At 41.7% G+C, this 23139-nt stretch overlaps 1 protein-coding gene across 1 annotated transcript in view; it reads left to right on the forward strand.

Annotated features, from left to right (window-relative positions):
- The window catches only part of MED30 (mediator complex subunit 30), a 23717-nt gene extending 16995 nt beyond the window's left edge, over window positions 1–6722 (forward strand). Inside the window, exon 4 of the mRNA XM_019552161.1 lies at window positions 6368–6722. Within this exon, the coding sequence (XP_019407706.1) occupies window positions 6368–6463 (96 nt within the window). The 3' untranslated portion in view covers window positions 6464–6722. The remainder of the gene's footprint in view (window positions 1–6367) is intronic.
- The last annotated feature ends 16417 nt before the right edge of the window (window positions 6723–23139 follow it).

Here is a 23139-nt window from a genome sequence, read left to right on the forward strand (position 1 = left end):
GGGTGAGAAGAAGGGGAGCAGGAACCTCAGGCTGCAGCTGGCAGAAGTGAAGGGGAGGATGGGAAGCGGGAATTGGGGCAACCTGAGGCTGTGGGTGGGGCTGGGCACAAAGGTGGGGGGGATAAGTGGATGGGGCAGGCAGCAGGGAGCAAGCTGCCTGCCTCTCTCTCTGTCTGCTTGGCACGCCACCCCGTATAACTGCCCTACCATGTGCCCCACTAATGCCTTCCCCACTCTTTCTCACTGCCTGCCCCATTACTGCCCCACTCACCAATTGCAGTAGTAGGCGGGGAGAATTTAAGGTGATCCTCTAATTATTGGGTTCCTTGCATGGAAAATTATAATACATTTATAAATTTTCTGTGTATAGAATCTAATTATTTGTGGGGGGGTCATCTTGCAGTCAGGGTCATGTTTTATTCGGGTAACCACAGTAAATGTCCTGACATTCATGCATTCTGTGCTGTTGTGTGTGCTTACTAAACTCAGAAATACCCACAAGCCCTGTTTGTTTGTGGCAATGCAACTTGACACAAATATAAATGGTGGTTTATTATGTTTGTAGTAGGAGACTCAAATTCTTTATAAGAAAAAGACACGTCTATAAAACAGAAGTTCATAGTGTGGATCTAATTTGTGGGTGACAGATGAAACAAACACAATCTACATGCTGCCCATCTTCCTACCTTTCATGGGTAGACAGAAGTTGACATGCAAACCACACCCTTATAATGGGATAAATCCTCGACTAAGAGCTAGCAATTAATAATAACATAGTAATATGTAAAAGGTATTGATTGGGAGTGTTGATGGTAGGAGGGAGTCTGCTTATATAGCTCTGGTGGAAGTCTCTAGGCCAAAAGTTAGTGAGCACAGCATCCATCATAATTGCTCCAATTTTTAACTTGCTGAATCTGTGCACAAGAGGCAATGTTCGTTTTGAAAAGTTCATTAAAGACAGAGGCTGTCTTGAATTTGATGTGGCCTTTTTTTCCTCCCCTCTTTATTTAACTGACAAAAGAAGGGGAAATTAATGAGGAAGTGAAATTTCCTGAAACATACAAAAACTTATCAGTGTCATGTACCTCTGGTAAAAGCTGAACCACAGAAAAGTATGTATTGCATCTGTGTTTCAGGCACTTTGTACTTTGACAAGTGATGCTGAGCTTAAGCAGGCCAACTTTTGTAGGACAAAGCAGGAAATTTCAAGATGGTCTTGAAGAAAGAATACCAGATACTGCCACAGATACTGTTTTGAAGACTCAGCAGTTTCCTGAGAAGACCACGTTACCCTTACTTGAGGGACCAGAATTTGAAAGAGATTGATTCTTGGTGCATCTGTTTAGTCTTTATATCCGCTAAGGCTGCTAGTTGCGCGTAGCATGTAGTAGCTTATGGAGTAGACCATTATCTGATAAAGATCATTTTGCATTTCACATAGTGAAAGGACCCCTTGTTCCACCGAGTGAAAAGTTTGCCCACTCCCTCCCATGCCTTTTTTTGTCATTATAACATCCTTAAGATTGTATTTTGTTTTAAATATCTCTTTTCTGTCTCTGAGAAAATAGAATAGATGAATCAAATTAATGAAACGTGGAGGAGAGGGGGCATTCAGATATGAAATTAAAGTGCCATTGAATTTAACTAAAATTGCTTGCTTCCCATCTTTGCCAGTAAGCACTCTGCAAACAAAAGCAACTGCTATGAAGGATGCTTTACATAGTATATATCAAAGATTACGTCATTTACAGCTACTTAGCATTTGCATCTGCAGTTAAAGGAATTGATTCACAGAATGTGAGTCACCCCTGAAGTCCTCCAATATGGAATATTCCAATTAAGGTACATGTGCTGATACCTACAAACATAGATGTTTGTTACAGTATATTTAGGAATGAAAGGAAGTGCAAGGAACAAATGCAATCAAAATTTGTTTTTCCATTTCGAGTAGCATAGCTTAATCATCTTTTCTATTTACAGTTTACATAAGCACCTTTAACTGCTTATCTAAAGTTCAAGTTTATTAAGATAACAGTTTATATCTTCAAAGCATCATGCAGCATCATCGAAGCATATAGCTCCCCTGGCAAATAAAGAAGTGTGATTATTCCAGTTTTCCAAATGAGGGATGTGAGGTGTAAGTTCCATGTCAGAGGTCACAAAGTGAGTTGGTGACAAAGCATAGACTAAACTGAGTGGTTTTCTTCCAAGTTCTATTTCTTTAACTTTTGCTTTCTCCAGAATGCAGTCTTGATATAGGCAAATGCAAGCTGTTTAGGAATGTCACGATAAGGGAGCTTTTTGTACCTCTATCTCCTTTGGAGTCTTCAGAGGGCATGCTCCCAGGTGTTAGGCTTCATGTCCTTACCTCTCGTGAGTGGAATTTTGCAGTTCTGCCAATCAAAGGGAGATGTCTGGGTACATGTCGTCTATGTAGCCATCTACTGCCGGATGGTTCCAGTTGAACATCTTTTTGCATGTGCTTGTCTTTGTCTCTCCTTGAGGAATTTATCACCCGTGCTATCCAGTGATGAGCTAAATGCATGCAACAAATGTAAGTTTATTTAGCATGTAGAACAAACTTTAGAAAAACATAAGAATAAATGACTGCCTTTTGCAGTTTAAACTGATGTGACACTTTCCTAGATGGGAAGTTAGATGGATTTTCTTGTTGAGTTACAGAAGAACTACCATACTTACATTCTTTTAGCAAGCCAAAAGCCCTTGTGACCCAGCCTGGTCTCAGTTTCCAATTCCTTTCAGGAAAACTCCCTTTTCTCCGAGTACCATTCTCCCTGTATAAACCTGAGCCTCTTACTCTTTTTGCTTAAAAAGACCACTGTTACAAGCCTAAAATGTGCATCCTTCTTTTTCTCTAGCTGGTTTTCTTCAGTAGACCAGCTGGTGTATCTAAAATGGTACCTTAGTGTTGGTTACTATATTGTTTTATCGTTAGGCTTTGCCTTAACGGCCAGCAGTCACAAGCCTTATGTCAAGCTAGGAGGCATATGCCAAATCTGTTTTCTCCCCCATACATTTCAACTCGTCACCACAAAAATCCTGTATTTAGGGCTCACCTTATAGAGCACAGATCTATAGTCACCACAAACCACAACTGCTTCCCTCCCAAAGAGAATCCAATAAAATATTATAGGATCTACATCTAAATTTAGGAAACAGCTTTAAGCATATACAGGTTTACTAATTAATCTGAACAGTTTTTTCCTGTCACTTTGATTAAAAACAAGTGATCTGAGTTATCTTTTTAATTATGATATATTGCAGTTAATACAATGCAAAGTAACAACCTCAGTCAAAAACTCTGAAATAGTTCAAGAGTTTGTCATCATTTAATTGTCATAGATCTTCCTTTGGGCTTTTTCTTTGATCTCATTTGGAATTCTGGCCTTCCCTGATTTTAAAAAATGAACAAACTGGATCTCCATCTTTAAAAGGCTCTCATCAAATGAAATGAATGGCGAACATTTTTTTTTTTTTTGTTCATAATACACAAAACAGTTGTTGATGGCTCTGTTCAATTTGAGCAGGAAGAATGAGTAAATTGGACAGGGTACATGTATTATCAGTGAGAGTGGTGGCATTATCCTTTCATCTATCAAGACCCAGTTTTAAATCTTGGTTGTGAACACAAGTGAAAATGAGCTTGTTAGTTTCTTCGTAAGCCCTAGAGTATTTGTGTACTTTACCAAACTAAATGCACAGTTTGACAGAACTTAGCATGATAAGGAGCATCTGTCTACAAGCCTGGATCTCAATTGTAAATCAAGATTAAGATACTCTGGCAGAGGTACAGCAGAAGCCTGAATGGCTCTCTTCTGCACATTATACCTGGTTTGAACTATTGCCATTAATCTATCATTTTTCTGAGCACCAAGTTCCTACAAAGTGTGTTCTCATAAATTAACCTGTTCCTGAATCCATGGATTGATTCAGATTATGTATTTTCTTCCTGCAGAAGGTTGCTGTTGTAAAGGCTTTGCTAACTTGTTCTTTTGTCACAAGCACTCCGTTAACGGAGGTGTTATTGTCTGTCCTGTTCTAAAAGCAAGGGTTCAGATCAAATGATAGCTATAGAAAGAAACAGTATCCCTACAGCCCTCTTTAACTCTTAGTCCTTCCAGTGTTTTGAAAAAACGTTTTAGAGCACATCTATTGACATTGCTGAGAACATTGGTATTTGTACCAGTAGGAGAATAAATGGAAAAAGACCTGGGTTCACTAGTTGATCACAGGATAAGCGAGTCACCATTGTATTTTAGCCACACAGAAGGTAAATGCCTCTCCTAATGCAGATCAAGAAATTGTATTTTTCATAGTTCGGATACAGTCGGGTATTGTGTGCCTGAGCTATTGTATGAAGCCCTGGGGAGGCCTCATGTAGAATATAGAATACAATTCTGTTAGTCCATGTTTAAAGAAATGAATTTGAACTGTAACAGGTGCTGTAACAGGGTGACTTGGATGGTCAGTGATTGGAAAACCTATCATATGTGGGGGGAAAATAAAAGAATTTGGCTGGTTTTGCCAAGGCCTAACAAAAATAAGACTGAGAAGGGATATGATTTCAGTGTATAAATACACCTAGAGCAGTGGTCAGCAACTGAAGGTCTGATCTAGCCTGTGTTTTTGGAACAGTTGACTGATGCCCTGCTTGTGGCAAAGGTGGCCCATATTTTACTAACAGCTGGCTGATCTGATTGCTGTTCCAGCCAGCCATGTGGAGGATACTGCTCTCTCTCCTCCTCCCCTGCCCCTACCCCAGCCCTTGCAGCTGCAACCTCTGACCACCATTGCCACTGAATTAGCTTCTCCAAATCCTTCCTCACTATGCTTCTGGTTGGTGATAGCGAGCAGAGGATGCAGGACCAAGTCACGAGCAGCTATCCACATGTGGCTGGAGGACACTGACTACCCGTGGACACAGCTGAGTTACAAGGGGTGGACTGCCCTTAGTACATGCTTGCTGACACCTGATCTATGGAAAATCATAGGAAGGGTGAATTATTTCAGATGGAAGGAATTCCCATTAGTAAGTTAAGGAAATATAGTTTAGATCAAAATACTGCAAAGCGACTAGGTCGTGCCCAAAGAGTTGTCATTGGTGGCTCAAAGTCTGCTTGGGAAGAGGTATTGAGTGGGACTTCTCAGGGATCTCTTCTCAGAACTATTTAGTATCATTATTAATTATTTGAAGACGGGTTAAATGCATACTTAGCAAAGTTGCAGATGATGCCAAATTGGGTGGAGTTGGAGTTAGGTTGAAGATTAGGATTAGGGTTCAGGATAATGTTGGTAAATTGGAGACATGGTTCAAATTTATGTGAATGAAATTCAGTAAGGACAAATGCAAAGTCCTGCACTTGGGATAGATCGGGTGCATGTCCATACAGAGACTGGGGAATGCCTGGATAGTCTGCAGTACTGCAGAAAAGCACCTGGGGGTTATAGTGGACTTTAAACTGAATATGATCCATGAGTGTGCTCTTTCTGCAAAAAAAAACCCAGCATGGTGAGCTGTAGTAATAGTAATGTCACTTGCAAATCGTAGAAAGTGATTCTTCTGCTCTGTTTGATGCATTGAAGCCTCACCTAGAGTATTGTGTCAAGGTTTGGGTCCCACACTTCATGGGCAGGTTGGAAAGAGTCCAGCAGAGAGCAGCAGCAATGATCAGAGTCCTGGGAGACATGATCTATGAGGACAGACTAAATGAACTGTCATTACTTAGTCTGTGGAAGAGAAGTCTGATAATAGTCTGCAAATACCTGATGGGTGGTTATGCAAACAGTGGTGATTAAACTCCTTGTTTGTTTGTTTTCTGTAACCCCTGGGAACAAAACATGGATTCATGGTCTTAAATTTCAGCAAGAAAAATTTAGGTTGGATATTAGGAAGAACTTCCTCATTATAAGGGTGGTTAAATATTAGAGCAAGCTATCTGGAGAGGTTGTGGAATCTCCATCCTTGGAAGTTGTCAAGAACAGTTAGATAAACGCTTAGCTGGGATGGGTTTCAGAGATGATCCTGTCCTTAAGCAAGGGGGTTGGACTAGATGACCCCCTTCCAGCTGTATTAGTTTATGATTCTGTGACAGTGTTATCACAAGAATGGGTTAAAACCAGTAGCACCTAAAATGCTTCTAAAATGAATCTCAATTTAATTTAGGAATTGCATAATGGCTCTTTCATTAAAGAGGTGACTGGACTTTGTGGCCCAGTCTCTTCCCATCCTATATTCCTAATAGATTTGTCTGTTACTTTATAGTCTAACTTTTTTTTATTGATATTCCAGCTGCATAATCTACTTTTGATCACAAACAACTCTTGATAAACTTGTTCTTTTTCACAGAAACTGAAACAGAAGAATCAGCAGCTGAAACAAATTATGGATCAATTACGGAATCTCATTTGGGATATAAATGCCATGTTAGCAATGAGGAACTGAACTGTGATGCACACTAAGTATTTTTTTTCTAATTATGAAAATTGCCTTTCTTTCTCTGTTTGAAAATATTTAATTTCTTTTTTCTAAGAAGTCATTCATTTTCCCCCTCTCCCTCTTTATCCCAGTGTTGTTAGAAGAAAATCTTTAATGTTCATGTGTGGCTTCTTCTGTGGTATTTATGTGGTGTATGTATTTGATTAAAAGAATCCTGTTAAAATTTGTATGCAAAATAAATATCTTAATAACAAGTTGTAATATTGTACTTGATCTTCTGAGTCAATTACATTTTTAAAGATTGAAGGCTTTATGTTGCATTTTGCAGTAAATGTCTCTGTTAAAACAAATGAAATCTGTTTATTATTTTTGATGCATTTATCAATCCATGGTGAAAATCATTTATGCAAAGGGGAGTGATAGGAAGGAGATTTAAGCGGAGGCCTGAAATAAGTAGTAATTGAATCTCACAGAGATTAAAATAAATCCATTATAGGAACGCAAGAATTCCTGTTCCAGATCAAATGATTTGTTCATCTAGTGCTGTATCCTTGCTTTGACAGAGGATATTTACTACGTGGTTCAGAATAAGGTGCAAAAAGCAGCAGTTTTGGAGTATAGGACCATAGGTTCCTTCCTAACTATTATCATTAAGTGAGGGTTTTTAAATCCTCAGCCCTAAAGATCTATTTGCCTCCTGATTAGTATCCTCTCTGGTATAATTATGCATATTTTTTGCTGCAGATACAGACAGAGGATACTTTCACAAGCTGTTTCAGTGCAACTGTTATGTCTGTATGACTCTGAAGCCTATAGAAGTGTAATAAAGGGAAAACAACTTAAATCCTTTATTCAGAGTCAAAATGAGGCAATGTAGCTAACTTGTAGCACTAGAGGATCTTTCAGACTTAAGTTGGGTCATAGCAACTGATACCTGTTTTGAACGGCAGCTCCCCCTCCTTTTTTTAAGCAGCTAAAATGTATGTTTATCTGTACCTCATGCATATTTTTTCCTGGAATTTTGCTACGGTCTTGTCCTTAGTGTTTTGCACCATTGAGTTTTACATGTTAATTATGTGCTGAGACTAAAAGAAAATATTATTTTGTAATTTGTTTAAAGTATAGTGACTTTCAGTTTAATTGGATGTCGCATGTGATCAGATATTATGAGAAGGGACAACTTTGATTGTCCAGTTTATCTTCTCTGTTGCATTCATTCTTTCCTGTGTGGAGGTTTTGAGTCATGTGTCACAGGCCAGCTGGGCACTGAGTGTGTTAATTGGGTTGCAGGCTGACTGGGTGCTGCAACTGTATCAGCCACTGGGCTGTTTGGTTTGGGATTGAGGAGGCAGAGTTGGGAGTGAAGCAATGGCAAATTTATTATAGTTTACACACACACAACAAACAGTTAACAGGAAGATCAATGCAATAAGCAGATAATGAAATATTAAAGAGCTAATAGTAAATAATAACAACAAATGAATAAGTCAATCTGTCGCAGGCCAGCTGCGCACTGCAAGGGTATCGGCCACCGGGTTGTTTAAAACAACAAATAGGCAGACATGGGTTGGCAACTTATCAATAGTTCCTCAATGCAAGGTGCGTGCCAGGTGATTCCAGCGAAGTCAGGCATCCCCGATTTGATGCTGTTGGAGGGATTACCAGGGAAGGTGCCTTGATCAGCATCTGATCCTCCCTCACACCAGGAGTGTGGGTCTGGGCTTGGAAAAGTAATTGCTGTCCTGTTCCCTCCTCCCTGCTGGTTATTTGATGCAGTTGCTTTGCTCCTAGTCTTATGCTGATCTGTTGGTTTTAGAGCCGCTCACAATCTTGCCCTATAGCTGTTACCCTATGGGATTAAAAGATGTTAAAAATTGTCATAAAAGATTACTACACAAACTTGGGTTTATCCAATAAGCAAATTGCAATGTAGCATCTTCAGGTTTGAAATTAACATTTACTCCACCTAAATCCAACCCCTTTAGATCTCTCTGACTGCTTTTTTGAGATGTGCTTTCCTGCAATGTGCTGGGTATGCCGGGAGGTTGAATCCAGTTTTTATCATCAAGGCTGAACTCTGAGCAAAAACCATTAGGTCAGCTAATCTTACAGCTATAGCTTTGTCTTTGAGGCCTAGTCAGTTCACAAAGTTACAAGTTACATTTGTGGGTTACAAACTTACAAGCTTTTATATTAGACAAAAATTCCAAATGCCTCCAAGAAGCGTACATTTATTGCTTATTAATTTCTTTCATGCTGGCTGTCACAGTCATGTCTTTTTTTATCCATTTCTCTGAAACCTTTTTTTTCTGAGATCAAAATTTAATGCAGTGTTTCAGCTAACTATGTACTGTTGTTTAATGATATAATAATTCAGATGTTTTTTAATTTGTGGATATTTTGGTTCTTCCTTTTACCTATTGTGCATAGAGCAAACTTTTCATTATGTTCTTCATGTTTTTATCCTGCAGTTTATTTAGAAACAGTACATATCAATAGTCTATTACCTGGCATTAGTCATCAATTTAATCTCCATTTGAGCTGCCGTTTTTGTAACTACAAATCTCTCTGGAATTCTTCTCAGTTCCCTCTACCATGGAGACTCTTGTGAATAGTTTTCTTTTATTCATAGGTTTTGCAACCTACCTGTACACCTCTTTTTCCAGATCAATGTGTGTGTTAAAAAGTATTGCTCCCACACAGATCTTTAGGGCATTTTTCAGTTGATATTGAAGTTTTCAAAAAATTTGAAAGTAGTCATTTTGAAAATTGGCTATATATTCCTTCTCCATCACTGTCACTTCCTAATCCAGTATTTTATATAATTCATACTTAGTTTCCTTAATGGTCTCTGTGACTGAGCTCAGAAACCTTTTGACAGTTCAGATTAGTCTTATTTATCCACTGCTCTGTTATACTCCATAGTGTTCTTAATGGATTAGAAATGCAAAATTTTTCATTAGTGGAAATTCTAATGTTTTATTTTAATACAGCATTTATTAGCTCCTTAATTACTCTTTCATCAAACTTATGTGGGCCCATAGGAAAGACTCACCATTACATAATTCTTATGGTCAGCCCAATAGAGTGTGATCTGTTTAAGTGTGTAGTTTTAGAACTAAGACAATGGCTACCTGAAATGTGCCCTTGCCTGAACTTAAGGTACACATTGCTTATTAAGTGCATAAAATTGTCACTTCTTTGGTATTAGCAATCCTGAAAATCTTAGGTGCCAGACAGTTCCATAACTGCTGTTAGAAGCCTTAGGAATTAGGGGAGCTAATCCAAATAGCAACCCTGAAATTACATAGCTCCTTTCAGCTTCAGGGCTCATAATAATAGGCCTTTGACAGTTACTTTCTCTTCACTATTTTTGGCACCAGTTGTTATGCCTTTAAACAGAATGGTTACAAAGTAGATAGTGGGGTTGAAAGGCATTGTGCATTTAGGCATTTTATGTACTTATATCAAACATCAGTTTTGCATATTGATTAATGTAAGCAATAGGTAAAACATGGGACTGGCATAGTATTATGCTGTTAAGTATAACGTGTATATTGGATAGTACATAAAACTTGAATATACTGTTTTTTGGTTTATTGGGGGGCGGGGGGTTTAGGTTAGGTACAACATGACTGATTCCATTCCTCCTCTGGTGTTTGAACTATAGAGATTAGCAGATGTTTGAATTGGTTTTGTTTTTCAACTCACAAGTTTATACTCATAGATTTTTAATTCAAGTGAAGGAGTCATGCTGGATATGTAATAAGTAATAATGGTTATGTGATAATGATATATGTATCTCTCTTCATCAGTGTACCTCAAAGCACTTTTTATAAACAAGATCATTATCATTATCTACATTTTATAGATTCATAGATACTACAGTCAGAAGGGACCTCAGTAGATCATCGAGTTCGACCCCCTGCCGGAGGCAAGAAAGAGCACTGGGGTCAGATGACCCCAACCAGGTGCTTGTCCAGTCTCCTCTTAAAGACCCCCAAGGTAGGGGAGAGCACCACCTCCCTTGGAAGCCCACTACAGATTCTGGCAACCCTTACCGTAAAGAAGTTCTTCCTGATGTCCAACCTAAATCTGCTCTCCATCAGTTTGTTGCCATTATTTCTAGTTACTCCAAGGGGTGCCCTGGTAAACAGAGCATCTCCTATCCCTTGCTGTCCCCCCCCGATGAATTTGTAGATGGCCGCAAAATCGCCTCTTAGCCTTCTCTTGCAGAGGCTGAAGATATTCAGGTCCCTCAATCTCTCCTTGTAGGGCCTTACCTGCAGGCCCCTAAGCATACGAGTGGTCCTCTTCTGGACCCTCTCAAGGTTATCCACATCCCTATTGAAGTGCAGTGCCCAAAACTGGATGCAGTACTCCAGTTGTGGCCTCACCAGAAAGAGGGGAAGTATCGCCTCCCTGGAGCTGTTTGTGATACACCTGTTAATGCACAATAGATGGAAAAAACAAGGCACAGGTGGGCAGAGATTTGCCTGAAGTCACATAAGGCAGTAACAAAGAGAGCAATGGCATCCACGTCTTACTGAGTCTCAGTCTGGATAAACCAATACTGTTGTTCAATTTGAATGAATTAGGGTGAGCTGCCGTTGAAATTCCAGGCTTGTACTATTTTGTCAAGATAATGGCAAACTTACCTGCTGTAGGAAAGGTCAACATTAGATAAGGTTTTTTATTTTTTCTTCAGAGCTTTAGAAAAGTAGCTGCAGGTAGCTGGCAGTGGGTGGGTTGGTTGTTCATTTATTTTAAAGGTGTTGCAGCAGCTATCCTTTTCTGGTTCTTGTGTGTGCATGTATGGGGGGATTTTAAATTTTATTGTATCTTTGCCAGAACAAAGAAGGGGGGGATACAATAGATATAAAACAGTACCATCAGTGAGTAATTCTTATTTTGTAACACTTGATGTTCCCTTTTGTACAAGTGTAAATGACCAGAGAAGATGCATAATAGTGGAGACTAAGGTCCATTTATGCATCTGATACATGCACATGGTATCTCTATTTTTGTTAATTTTTCCTTAAATCTTGTTGGTTGGTTGGCTGGTTTTGAATTGTAGGTGAACAGAGTACAAAAAAACTGAAGTAGGAGTAAAAGTTTATATATTGCAGATGTCAAGTGGTAGTAATATTCAGCATACTTTATAGGTTGGCCGGTGGTGGCCAAGGATTAGGTTCCAATATTTCATTTAAGACCAAGGAAAAGCCAAATTCACCACCAGAAGTGAGAGCACAATAGTGCTACAATGCAGAGTGTAGGAAGTGACAGAGTTGTAAATCATCAGAGTAAATACTGTCAAAACAAACTTTGTCAGGTATTGGGCCAAAACAGTGCACCTTGACTTTGAGTGAATGACAGTAAGAGCAGTCTGCACAATTCACTGAACTGTCAAATCTGTGAAGAAATATAGAATTTTATCAAGAGCAACAGTAAAAGGCAGATTTGAGGAGAATATTTTCCAGTAGCATCATGGCACTGACCTTTTACGAGTTACTGTGCATCTGCATATGGTGAGATTTAACATTTTATCTGCTAGTTAGTGAAGCAGCACTGAACATAAGTGTTAGCAAATTCCACCAGAAGACTACTGATATAATTATTTTGGTGTGTTCATATCAGAATTGTGCCTGTTATTTGCATTAAACCATAATTGGACAAAATACAAGAACAGTTCTGAGAGCAGGGGTTGGAGCCTGTGATTCCCTCCCAGCTGAGTGCCCTGATCAGTAGGATATAGTTGTGCTTTTTCTAGGCCGTAAAGCAGTGGTTTTCAAACTTCCTTCAAAGTGAACCTATCATTACTTAATCTTCCACGTACTCTCCTAAAGACTGACATAGAGTCAAGCAACCTAGTCCAGCAGTGGCAACACACTGCCTTTTGGCCCCCTCCACTATTATCCCCAATCTCTTTGCAGAACACCTGATGTCCAGAGATGTGGGTTTTCCGTTTCTCACGGAAAAACAAAGAAAACCACAGATTTCCCATTTTTATCAGAGAAAGATTGATTTTTTTTTTTTTTTTTTTTTTTTTCCCCCCCCTTTTAGCAGAGAAACCTGCAGATTTCCCGGTTTTGCAAAGAGCTCTAAGGCAGGCAGAGTTCCAGCCTGCAAGGGCTAATTGCAAAAAGGGTGGAAAACCCCCAGCCCTGCCGGAGTGTGGGGGAGAGAGACGGAAAGGGCACGGCCTGAGGCTCTCAGTTACCCAAGGCTGGTTCAGGTTCACTTTCATTCCTGGAGCCTGTGAGGTAAGTGGGACTTGCAGGGGGCTGGGGCCACCTCTGGCAGGGCTGGGGAGTTATGGGTCATGACTGGGGGGCACTGGCAGGGCTGCGGGGGGCCCTGGGTGACAGGCACGGGTGGAGGTGACTGGCAGGGCTGGGGGAAGACCCAGCGGGGTGGGTGGGAGGTAGGTTGTTGGTGTGTGGCTAGGGGCTGAAGGAGCGGGGTGGTGCTGGGGGAACCCCCCCACAATGGAGTGCCTACCCAGCCAGCAGCGCATGGGGTTGTGCCCCTCACTGCTGCCCCGATTGCAGCTAGTGGCACAGACCAGGGCAGCACAGGAGTGTGGTCAGGGCAGTGTGGAGCTCAGAGTGGCAGGCAGCTTTTGTGTGCATCTCCTCTGTGCCCTGCTGCTTCAGGTTGCATATGCTGCACTGCACAGGCTGCAGAGCCAGGACCATGAGCTCGCAGCATGCACCCACCCTGGCCCCACACACATCTAGAGGGCGTGGGTCCCCCCTGCTCCCTGAGAGTGTGCACTGCTGCCGAGAGCCAGCCCTACCCCCTGGCCCCAGACAAGCCCAGCCTGGCAAGGGAGTGCACCGCTCTAGGTCTGCGTGCTGCCGGCTGGGTGGGCACTCAATGTGGGGCTTTCCCCAACACCTCCCCACTCCCTCAGTCCCCAGCCAGCTTCCTGCAGGAGTAGGAGTGTCCATCCAGCCAGAAGTGCATGGACCCAGAGTGGCGCCCTTCAGGGAAGCCACACCTAGCCTGCATCAGCTCCCCCCGCACAGATCTGGGGGCCATCAGTCTCCCCTACCTCCCAGGAGTGTGCTGCTGTTGGGAGCTAGCCCCAGCTCTGCCCAAGCCCACAGCAGGCAGCAGCAGTGGGGGGAGCTGGCTCCATGCTTCTGCTGCTGCAGCCACTGCCTTCTGTTGAGGGCAGGGGGCTACAGCCCTGGGGCCCTGGCCCCATAGCCCTGGCAGCTACACCTATAGCCTCCGGCAGGGCTGGGGGGCAGGGGCTGTGGGTGGGGTGTCAAGGAGCATGAGCAGGGCCGGGGGGGGGCTCTCATTTTAATACTGGAATTTGTGGGGGGGTTGTCAGAAAATTTGCCCTTTTTTTTTTTTACCAGGGAAAACCGGGATCCCTGCTGGTGACCTATCATGAAACCCCAGTGGTTTGAAAACCACTGTCCTAATGAATCTTAAAGAGACTTCTGCATAGTGTTGTAGCTTCACCAGATGTGGAGAGTAATCCCAACTAGAATAGCATATAAACAGTTGGTTGGGCACTTTCTTGTGATTTGAATCTCCTCTACCTTTTGGACTTGCACACTTAAGTCCTTTTGTGGATCTAGCCCCACTTTCTACAAGATAAGCGGATCTCATCCTTTCATGCCTCATCCTCCAACAAATCGGAGGCAGGGAGCCAAGCATTCCCGGCTGTTCAATTCCTGACTGGTTTCTCAACCTCAAATGTAAGTCATTGAAACGAACTCTGCTCATAAACTTAAATGAGGAAAATATTTCTTCTGCCTCTCTCTAGAAGAGGCCAGAAGTGTTTTAAAACTGGTCCAGCAATCCAACAAATTCTACTTACAGGGACGTAATAACTTCTACCCATTGAATGGCTGGACTCTCTTTAAATTGTTAGCAGTAGAACATGTACTTCTTGAACATTTTAATGTATTTATATGATTCTTACAAGTAATATTAAGGCCTTATTATAGGTTGTCATCCATTTTAATTTATTCATAAGGTTTTTTTTTTGTTTTTGTTTTTAATAATTTGAAATATAACTGACTTCAAACAATCAGCTTTTTTATTTAAAATGATTTTTGTATATCTTGTGGTACATTAAATGTCATACAAGTTTAAGTCTTGGTGGCAGTAAAGGAGTTCACTGTTATGTAGTGAGAGATCAAATATGTACTGCATTTACATCTTGGAAAGTTACAGTATATAATTTCATGTAAGCCACCCCCTGGAAACTGGATGCAGTAATTATCTGCTGGTCAAAAAGGTATGCAGTCGTGACTGAATTCCATAATGGGGGGGGTGGCATTAAAACTGATCACCTGTGGAGTCTTTCTGTGTGAAGAGAGGTGCTATCCATAGATTCAAAGGAATAAGTTCTGATCTGCACGCTTGCTGAGATCAAAGCATCCACAAGGGGCCAATAGGAACAATTTTTGGTGAAGCTGTCTGAAGATGGAGGGGTTCATTAAGTGCCAGAGAGAGGTGTAATGGAAAGGAAAGGACTGGGGACAATTTTGGTAGCTTGAGCAAAAAATGTTAATCAATTGGTAGTATAATTGCATGAGAAAACTAGCAAATACACTTCACTTTTCATCCTCTGTTTTGAAGGTTAGTGCATTATAACATTTTGAGTAAGTGTTAATCCAGTGCTGTCAGAGACAATATTGTGTGTTTTTGAATTGAACTCAGTATGACAGAATAATAAATTGATAAAGAGGCTGGTTGGATAAAAATTGCATCCAAAAATACATTTTTCAGAAGCCCACGTTATACAGAAGACAAAGTGCAAACCGTTACCAGTGAGGGCTCTACCCTTCTTCTTCTCTGCCATGTAGGCAGCAAACCCACACTTTTTTAGACTGTAAATTGTTCAAATTAAACTCAAACTGCCTTGGCTCAACTAAACTCCTGGATCCTGTACTACTGGCTGACTGAGAAGAAAGAATTGAAACCTCCCAAGTGCTCCTTGAATTCACCATTTTAAGTATTAGGTTTGCATACTACAGCAGTACATGAAGGTGCAAGTCTAAAAGACAGTTAAAGAACAACTGATAACATTTGCTGCAGAAAAAGAAAGGTGGGGAAAAAACTAATAAGTCTTCATAAGTTATGGCTATTCAAAGACCTGTGGCTTATCGAACTTGCTTTGGAAATGGAAAAAGAAAAGGTGGCTATAAACAGAGATGGTGTGAGTCAGTTAAGGTTTATAGGAGGTTAGATTAGAATCTAATTAGTTAACACTAACCAGAGGAATCAAAGGAATAAATTCCAAATAAATCATGGTAGAAAGCTATTTGGGAAAAACTAATTTTATTTATTGCGTGTGCTGTGTTGCTCTCTCACAAAGTTTGAAAGGACACAGAAACTGAACTGTGCTTAAAACCCACACATCTTCAACAGGAAAAATAATTGTATTTAAAAAAAATAGTCTCTGCATCATAAGTTACTAAAGAAAATTGGTAAACATATCGTACCACTGATGACTGAAAAATCATGGACCGCTAGATGTACTGTAAGAGCAGAGCAAAGTAAACAGGATGAGTACAGACTTCTGTTCTCAATAAACTACCAAATGTGTGAAGAAGAAAAGAAGATCCCCAACAGCACATATTCTGATACGTTATAACAGTCACCCCACTGAAAGCAGTGGACTGAATCTATGTTTCATCAAGATAACCAGAGGCATACTGGGCACTTAGACACATGCGAGGAAGCTGTTCTGACTTGCTGTAAATCCAGGGCATTGGAGCAGACTCAATTAATCAAGTCTGCTGAAGCGCAGAAATGAACAAGCTCCGGCAGCCTCCGTTGTGTATCAGTGTCCCCACACTTAAAAATGGCAGTGGGGCACTTTGAACTGAAGCACATCGAATGAGCTTTAGTTCAAAGTGCTCCAAAGCCAATTTTCACTGCAGGGACAGTGATACATGTGACACTTGTGCACTTTTAATTAGCACAGCTTGCTAATTAAAGCATCCCCTCCCCCCGAGCATATCTATAAATGCCCAATGTGACCATTTGTGTAGGAAGTTCTGCTATTATGTGCTAAATCCAGTAAGGGACTTGGCTTTCTTAAATACACCTAGGTGTAAACCTAAGGAGCTCCTACTAGGTGACTAATTAACCTTGAAGCACCAAAACTCTTTCTAGCTAAAGTTATTTTTCTATTTAAGCTATCTCTATCTAAAGTTCTCTAAGCACCTGGAGTTCTGCTTCTGTGTATTTCCAGAACTATCTGAGTCGCAAGTGGCTCGGTGCCTCTGTTCTGCCTAAGTTAATTCAGGATCCGAGAACTAGGTGCTCCTCCACTTCATATCTTGGTGTGTAGGTTCAAAGTACATGTGACGCGCACTGTGGGGAATCAAGCCCCTCACCCTCCCAGTGTTGGTTGTTTTCTTTTAAAAATGCTAGTGAGGTCCTTCTGTTTCACATAGTAACAGACTGTTCATAGCATTCACCCAAGTTCATTGGCCTCCATAAACTTCCATTAGCAGCACAACTACTATATTCTCCATGTTAGAATGAAATAGTGATCATTGCCCTGTTCAAAGCAGTTACAGGCAGGAGTGGAAGGTAGCACTTGCCTACAACTCCAATTCGGATAGTTGACTTTCCCATGTGTTCAGATATAAAGGGGGAAGGCTAGGCCCCAACCTCAAGGGTGTGGATTTCCCTCATGACCAAGTGCTCAAATCACATATTCTGTATAGGTGAAAATTAATTCTCCCCGACTTCCCTCCACCACCAGGTTTGTTTTTTTTTTTCTAGTGTTGAAAGTATGCTGTTCAAGAGAATGTTATATATACACAAAATTGGGGAGCTACTATTGCATGAAACCCTACTTAGGAACGATAGGAACATGGTTGTAAATTGCCCAAATGATTGAAAACAAAGAATAGCAATAAATGGATCAAAATGGGAGTGTTATGCTGAGACTGCATCGAGTCGGGTTTTATTTAATTTCTACATTAATGATCCGGAAAGAGAATTAAAAGCAGTCTTTTAATGACATGTAGAGTTTCATAGTGGGTAGGAAAAACTACAAACAATAACAAGGGCAGGGAAATTATACAACAAAACAGAAAATAAAAAACAGGCCAGAAATAAAGTGGAATACAGGCAATTAAAGATAATCTAGGACAGGGGTAATCAACCTTTTTAAACTCAAGATACCCCTTGATAGATTCAAAGCACCCTTTGAAAAATGTAGCCTCTTAGTTTTAAATTGCTTTTTGACTATAAAAAACCAACAGCAATTATTCTGTTGTAAAGAACTCAGAGGCCAGAATGTTTTTAATACCCTCAATTCCTATTTGAAATCTCTGGATGCATCCAGACAAACGCAGATGTGTGCAGTACGTAGCATCACAGACACATCTGTGGCGCCACGCACTGCACATGCAGACATTCCCTGTATTGCCAAGTACCAAGTAACCTGGAGATCCTGGGGTCAAAAAAACCCATGCCAAAAAGAAGAGAATGGCACACGTGGGAGCAAAACGTACCATCCAAAAGCAGAGACTGGCCAGCCAGAGCCATGCTCCAACTTCCAGCCAGGATCCCAGCTACAGCTGCGCCACAGCTGCAACTCTCTGAGGCCTCCAAGTACACAGGTAAGGCTGCTGGGGCCAGCACAGTTATTGGCCCCAGCCTCCCCTACCCCACCCAGGGTAACCTGCCATGTGCCACTACTACTTATCCCCATGGAAACAAACATCCACTGTCGTGTGGATGCAGCTTCTGGGTTTATCTTATCAATTGTGTTTGCACGCCTAACAGTGCTAACGTTGCAGGGCATCCTGTGGCACCCTCAAAAGGATCTTAAGGCACCTAAGGCTGTTGTGGCATTCTGATTGAGAATCATTAATCTAGGAGAGCAGCAATGCTAAGAGAGCCTTTAGGGTGGTGGAACAACAAATGAGGCATGTTGGGGACTACAGCTACACTAGCCCCTCTCTGCCTGAAAAATTGCATTGATTTGGGGCCCTTGTCAGCCAGTAATTGGTTGGTAAGAGGAGAACAAAAATGTGGTGAATTAGTGCACAAGGAAGCATTAAAAGAATTGGATATTTAAAATGGGACAAATTGAAACTGATCCATGCATACCTGTAAGATAAACGGTTCTGTAGGTGGTTCACAGGGGTTAAAGCAGAGGGAAGAAAGGAATTTTGGGGCCAGAAACCAGGAAAGCAGTACAGTAAAATTTGAAATATTAATCTTCTCAGGATGATAGGCACTTCACAGGTTACTTGGTACTTTTGAGCAATTTAGTTTTAAAAGAATCTATAAAATGTATTGAAGAGAACTATGTTGCATTGGCAAAGAGATGGACTGGGTTGACCCAACAGCTCTTTTCCTTCTTTAAGTAAAGCAGAAGAGGAAATACAAGATAAAGAATATTTTACCTTTGTTCTTTGTTCAATGATGAAGAATCCCTCTGTGAAATTTCTCCAGAATCAGAGTACCAGCTGGCCTATGACTTCTGTCAGTTAACTAAGAAGTGCCTATGCAGCCCTTCACTTATTTGAAACTTGAGAGGCCAATACTTTTTTCCCCCTTATAGAATTACCTGCTTCGCCAGGCAAGATTTTTACACAGTCCAACTAAAATGTACATGTTTGTTCAAGTACATTGATGGCATTTTTCATGTTTGGTGTGTATATACGAAACACAACAAGAGTTAATTTTATATTCAAGTCAAAATGTAATCATAAAATTTATGTAAAACACATGTTATTTGTATAGCATTCACATAGGTTACATATATTTTTCTTCAACTTGGGAGGTTTTAATTGCTAGGAACTGGGAATTTTATTTTTTTTTAATAATATGTTTCAGCAACCACATCTGAAATCCCCTCTGGCAATCACTGAAAACAGAAATAAGGAATGGAACCAGAACACAGGCATTGTAGTTTTCCAACAGAGAAGAAAATGTTTTTTACATGTGTTTAATTAACATTGCACCAGTCACAGGTTTGCCTCATAATCATTTGGTTGCTTAGGTTTTATGAAAATGATGCTCTCCATGCCATTTTGAAACTAATGATATGGAGGTTCAAGCCAAATACAGTTAATCCATTTATTTTATAGTTCCTTGAATCTACAGATGCCACCACAATTAAAATAAGTTTAATGAAGCCAGAGCAGGACTAGTGCAGAGGCAGTTCTACGGTAAATTTATGCAAACAGTAGATTGGACTGGAGTATTTGAGTAGGTTTGTGACTAACCAGGAGAGTGTTCTGAGCTTGAACAAGGGAAGTACAGAGATGACAAAAGTTTTGGGGATATAAAGTAACCCCAAGTTACTTTAAAAAGCAGGTCAAAATGGTGGCAAAAAGGGGGAACTGTGATGATCAACATTTCTTTGATGGGTCACATAATTAGAATGCAGCTGTGTTTGTGCAGTGCCAGCTGCAGTGGGGCAGGATTCCCAAGTCACTGCTATTGTAAGTGTGACAGACTTGCCCGATCGAGCACCAACACGTCCAGGGGCTCGAGAATCCTGGTGGCACCAATCCACTAATTGGGAACAAGCTGGGGAAAGTGGGCACCCCCTCTTTCCTGAAGGGGGGGGAGGAGCACCCCGACCGGATTGTGGACCGCAAAGCAGAGCGTGCTCGGCGTGCTGGAGGCAGACGCGGCAAGGGATGGCAAGGAGAGAGGAGCTCCGGAGAAGACCATCATTGGGAACCCCGCCTGGGCCTCGGTGGTGTGCAGATTGGCGCGTGATGCTCAGGCTCTTGAGACTGCAAACCTGGCAAGTAGCTGGGTGGGACAATGTGTGGATCGGCACATGGAGAGCTGGTCCTAGGGGAGGCTGGAGGCTGCTCGGGCCCCACACACCACGCAGAGAGACTCAACCTCGAGAGCAGCTCGAGGCTGCTCAAGTTAACCCCGGCTCTAGGCTGGGTAACCAGAGCCCCTCAGTGCGACTCAGCATTAAACTAAAGGAGCCCCGGTGCCCAGAGCAGGGCCAGGACGGGGAAAGATCCCCAGTGGGAGGCCGGGTGGGCCCAGAGTGGGGCACCATGCCATCGAGGGGAGCCAGAGGCACCGCTGGAGAGGCCCTCATGGGACTGGCCACCAGGGCATGAACCTTGTCTGCTTCAGAGCAGGAGCATGAGTTGCTGGGGAAGTGGGTCCCGCAGGGGAGGCCGGTTTGGGAGTGGAGGGTCTGCAGCCTCCCCCCACTCCACTGTGGGTGGGGTGGGGGGGACGTGTCCACATCCCAGGGCACTAAAGGGGAGGGGCTCCAGGAAACACCCTGTGGGGTGCTGAGTGTACCTCATATCTTGTGATTGATCTTTGCTTTGTATTGCTGATGTTAATATAGTTATGGGTACTCCTTAAGGGGGGTTATGTTGGTTTCCCTGTTTTTATCACTGATATATGTTTAGTGCATATTATCAGAACTTACCTGTATTGCTGCCTGTGTACCTCTATTACATTGCTACCTCAACTTACCTGGGTTTATCTGCTGAGGTGATGTTTATATATGTTTACTGTGTTGATGCCTTGACTTACCTGTTCCAGGGAGTTAATGTTCATCTGTGCAGGGGGGTTAATTATTGCCTGCGCTGTGGATCACCTGTACTGAGCTCCCAGTTGCCTGTTCTATGTTTTGTAGTCCCTCGAAGTGGTACAATGTGTTGAGTGCAGGTTACTCTATATGGTGTCACATACCAATTTTACTGTAAATATTTAATGTCTCTTATTTATATTTATTTTTGTATAGCAAATAAATTTGTGTATAGTTGTATATAGTTAAGTGCTTTATCCTGGCCTGGCTGTCTAGAGAAAAGAGAGACCTGCTCCCCGGTGGCAGGCCCCTCTCACAGCACTCTTGACTGACCACCCCATCCCTTCCACTTACCAACAGGGCACACCCCTGTGTGTACCTGGGCTACATAATAACAATGATAGTGTTAAATGACTAAAGATAGCAGATTCTGCTGGCTCAGGATTGATTCATTTACTTAATTTTCTGAATTGACGGTCCATCCCTTGTTCCTGAGACTGGCTGTGCCCTCAAGTGTAAGATTTCAGATCTCTTAAAGTTAAGGTTTGGTTTTTACAATCAGCAGAAGAAATGATGTACATTTAGTCACTGTCCCCTCTCTTTTATGACGCACGTATTTCCATTTATGTCCATGGTGCTGTATAAAACTGCTAAACTCAAATTTGTGTCTCAGAGTTTTATAGCTTAAGTTCAGGGGAGAGTAAACACGAGGTTATGACACAAGAGTGAAGAAGCAGCAGCAAAGATGGGCAGCTACTATACCCCGGTTCTGACTTTAGGAGCCAGAGCATGCAGTGGGAAATAACAAAGGTTGCATTGTTCTCCTTTGGTTTTAATATTTGTATTTGTCAGTATTTATTTGCATGTGCAGGAGCTGTCACCTTTTGATTTATGCAGAAGTTTGCAATAGCCAGATTTGCCCATTCCTCACATTCGGGGATGTTTGGAAGAAGGGGTTAGGTTCAGCCTGTGATTAAAGACAGGAACTGGCTGCAATATCTAAATCTAGACCTGGAGAGGAATAGCCTCAAAGAGCAATGTAGCGATGCATCAGCTCCAGGGTTTTGGTTAAGTCTCATATTTTAACCATTTTCTTCTATCTATTCCTTGCACATTTGGTACCCCCTCTGTATGCTAAGAAGGAAAAATGCAGAGGCACCAAACATACTCTCAGTGAAGTGACTAATCTTTACCCTTCATGAATGTTCAAGGATAGCCACCTCAAATCATTAAACTGTTGTTTTTTAAAAAAGAAAAAAAAGGAAATGCAAAGCAGTTAATTGCATTTGCCAAGCATTCTGCAATGTACATCATTGTCTATTCAGATTCTCACAGTCATTACCAGACAGAAATTAGCTCCAGCAATGAATGGTCAGTATGATGCTGTCAGCAATGCACAGTTTAATTTTAAATTTTAAAATGGAGTCTGTTGTCTGCCTCATATCAGCTATTAACTTTACTGTCATTGTCACAAAGCTATCAATCTCAGCATGTCCCAAACCTATTTTCTATGTAGCGCCAGCCCCTCTAGCTTCCTACACATACAGATTTTAAATCACTTTCTCTTGTACTGCGTAAAAGGTTTAAGGCTATAAGACTTGGCACTCTGTAGTTTTACAGACACTCAGTATCTTCTATAAGATGACAGGTTGCAGCTACTCTTTGCCCTGGAACATGCAGCTCAGGTGGAGAAAGGCTGTAGTTTACAGCCTTTGGCAACTCATTAAGTTTTAAATACAGGTTTTCAGGTCATGTAAATGGGACGTTCCTCCCCCACTCCCTTCTGCATTACAGGGCAGAGGGTTCAGTTACACCGCCAGGGAATAGGTCCCACCCTCCTGCTTCTGCTCCATACCCATCAACCCTGGAAATGAGGTGGGGAGACGATCCTGCATTTCAGTGTGCTCAAGAGCAGCAGTTTGAGATATCCTCACTTCTGGGGTTGCTGCCCATGAAGCAGGAGCAGGTAGGAGGAGCTGATTTCCTCAGTGGCCTGACTAAGCACTGCTGCCATAGTGCAGATGGACCCTCCGGTATAAGCTCTGCCTGCGACAGGACAGCATACGAGACCAGAGGAGATGCTTCAAGTTAGTTAGGGGAGGTGTTAGTTACAACAAGAGCGTTTTGAATGAAGAATCTTCACTTCCAGAATCTACAACCC

Source organism: Crocodylus porosus, unplaced genomic scaffold, assembly GCF_001723895.1.
Source record: "Crocodylus porosus isolate Cpor-Errol unplaced genomic scaffold, CroPor_comp1, whole genome shotgun sequence".
In the NCBI taxonomy this organism is placed as follows: Eukaryota; Metazoa; Chordata; order Crocodylia; family Crocodylidae; genus Crocodylus; species Crocodylus porosus.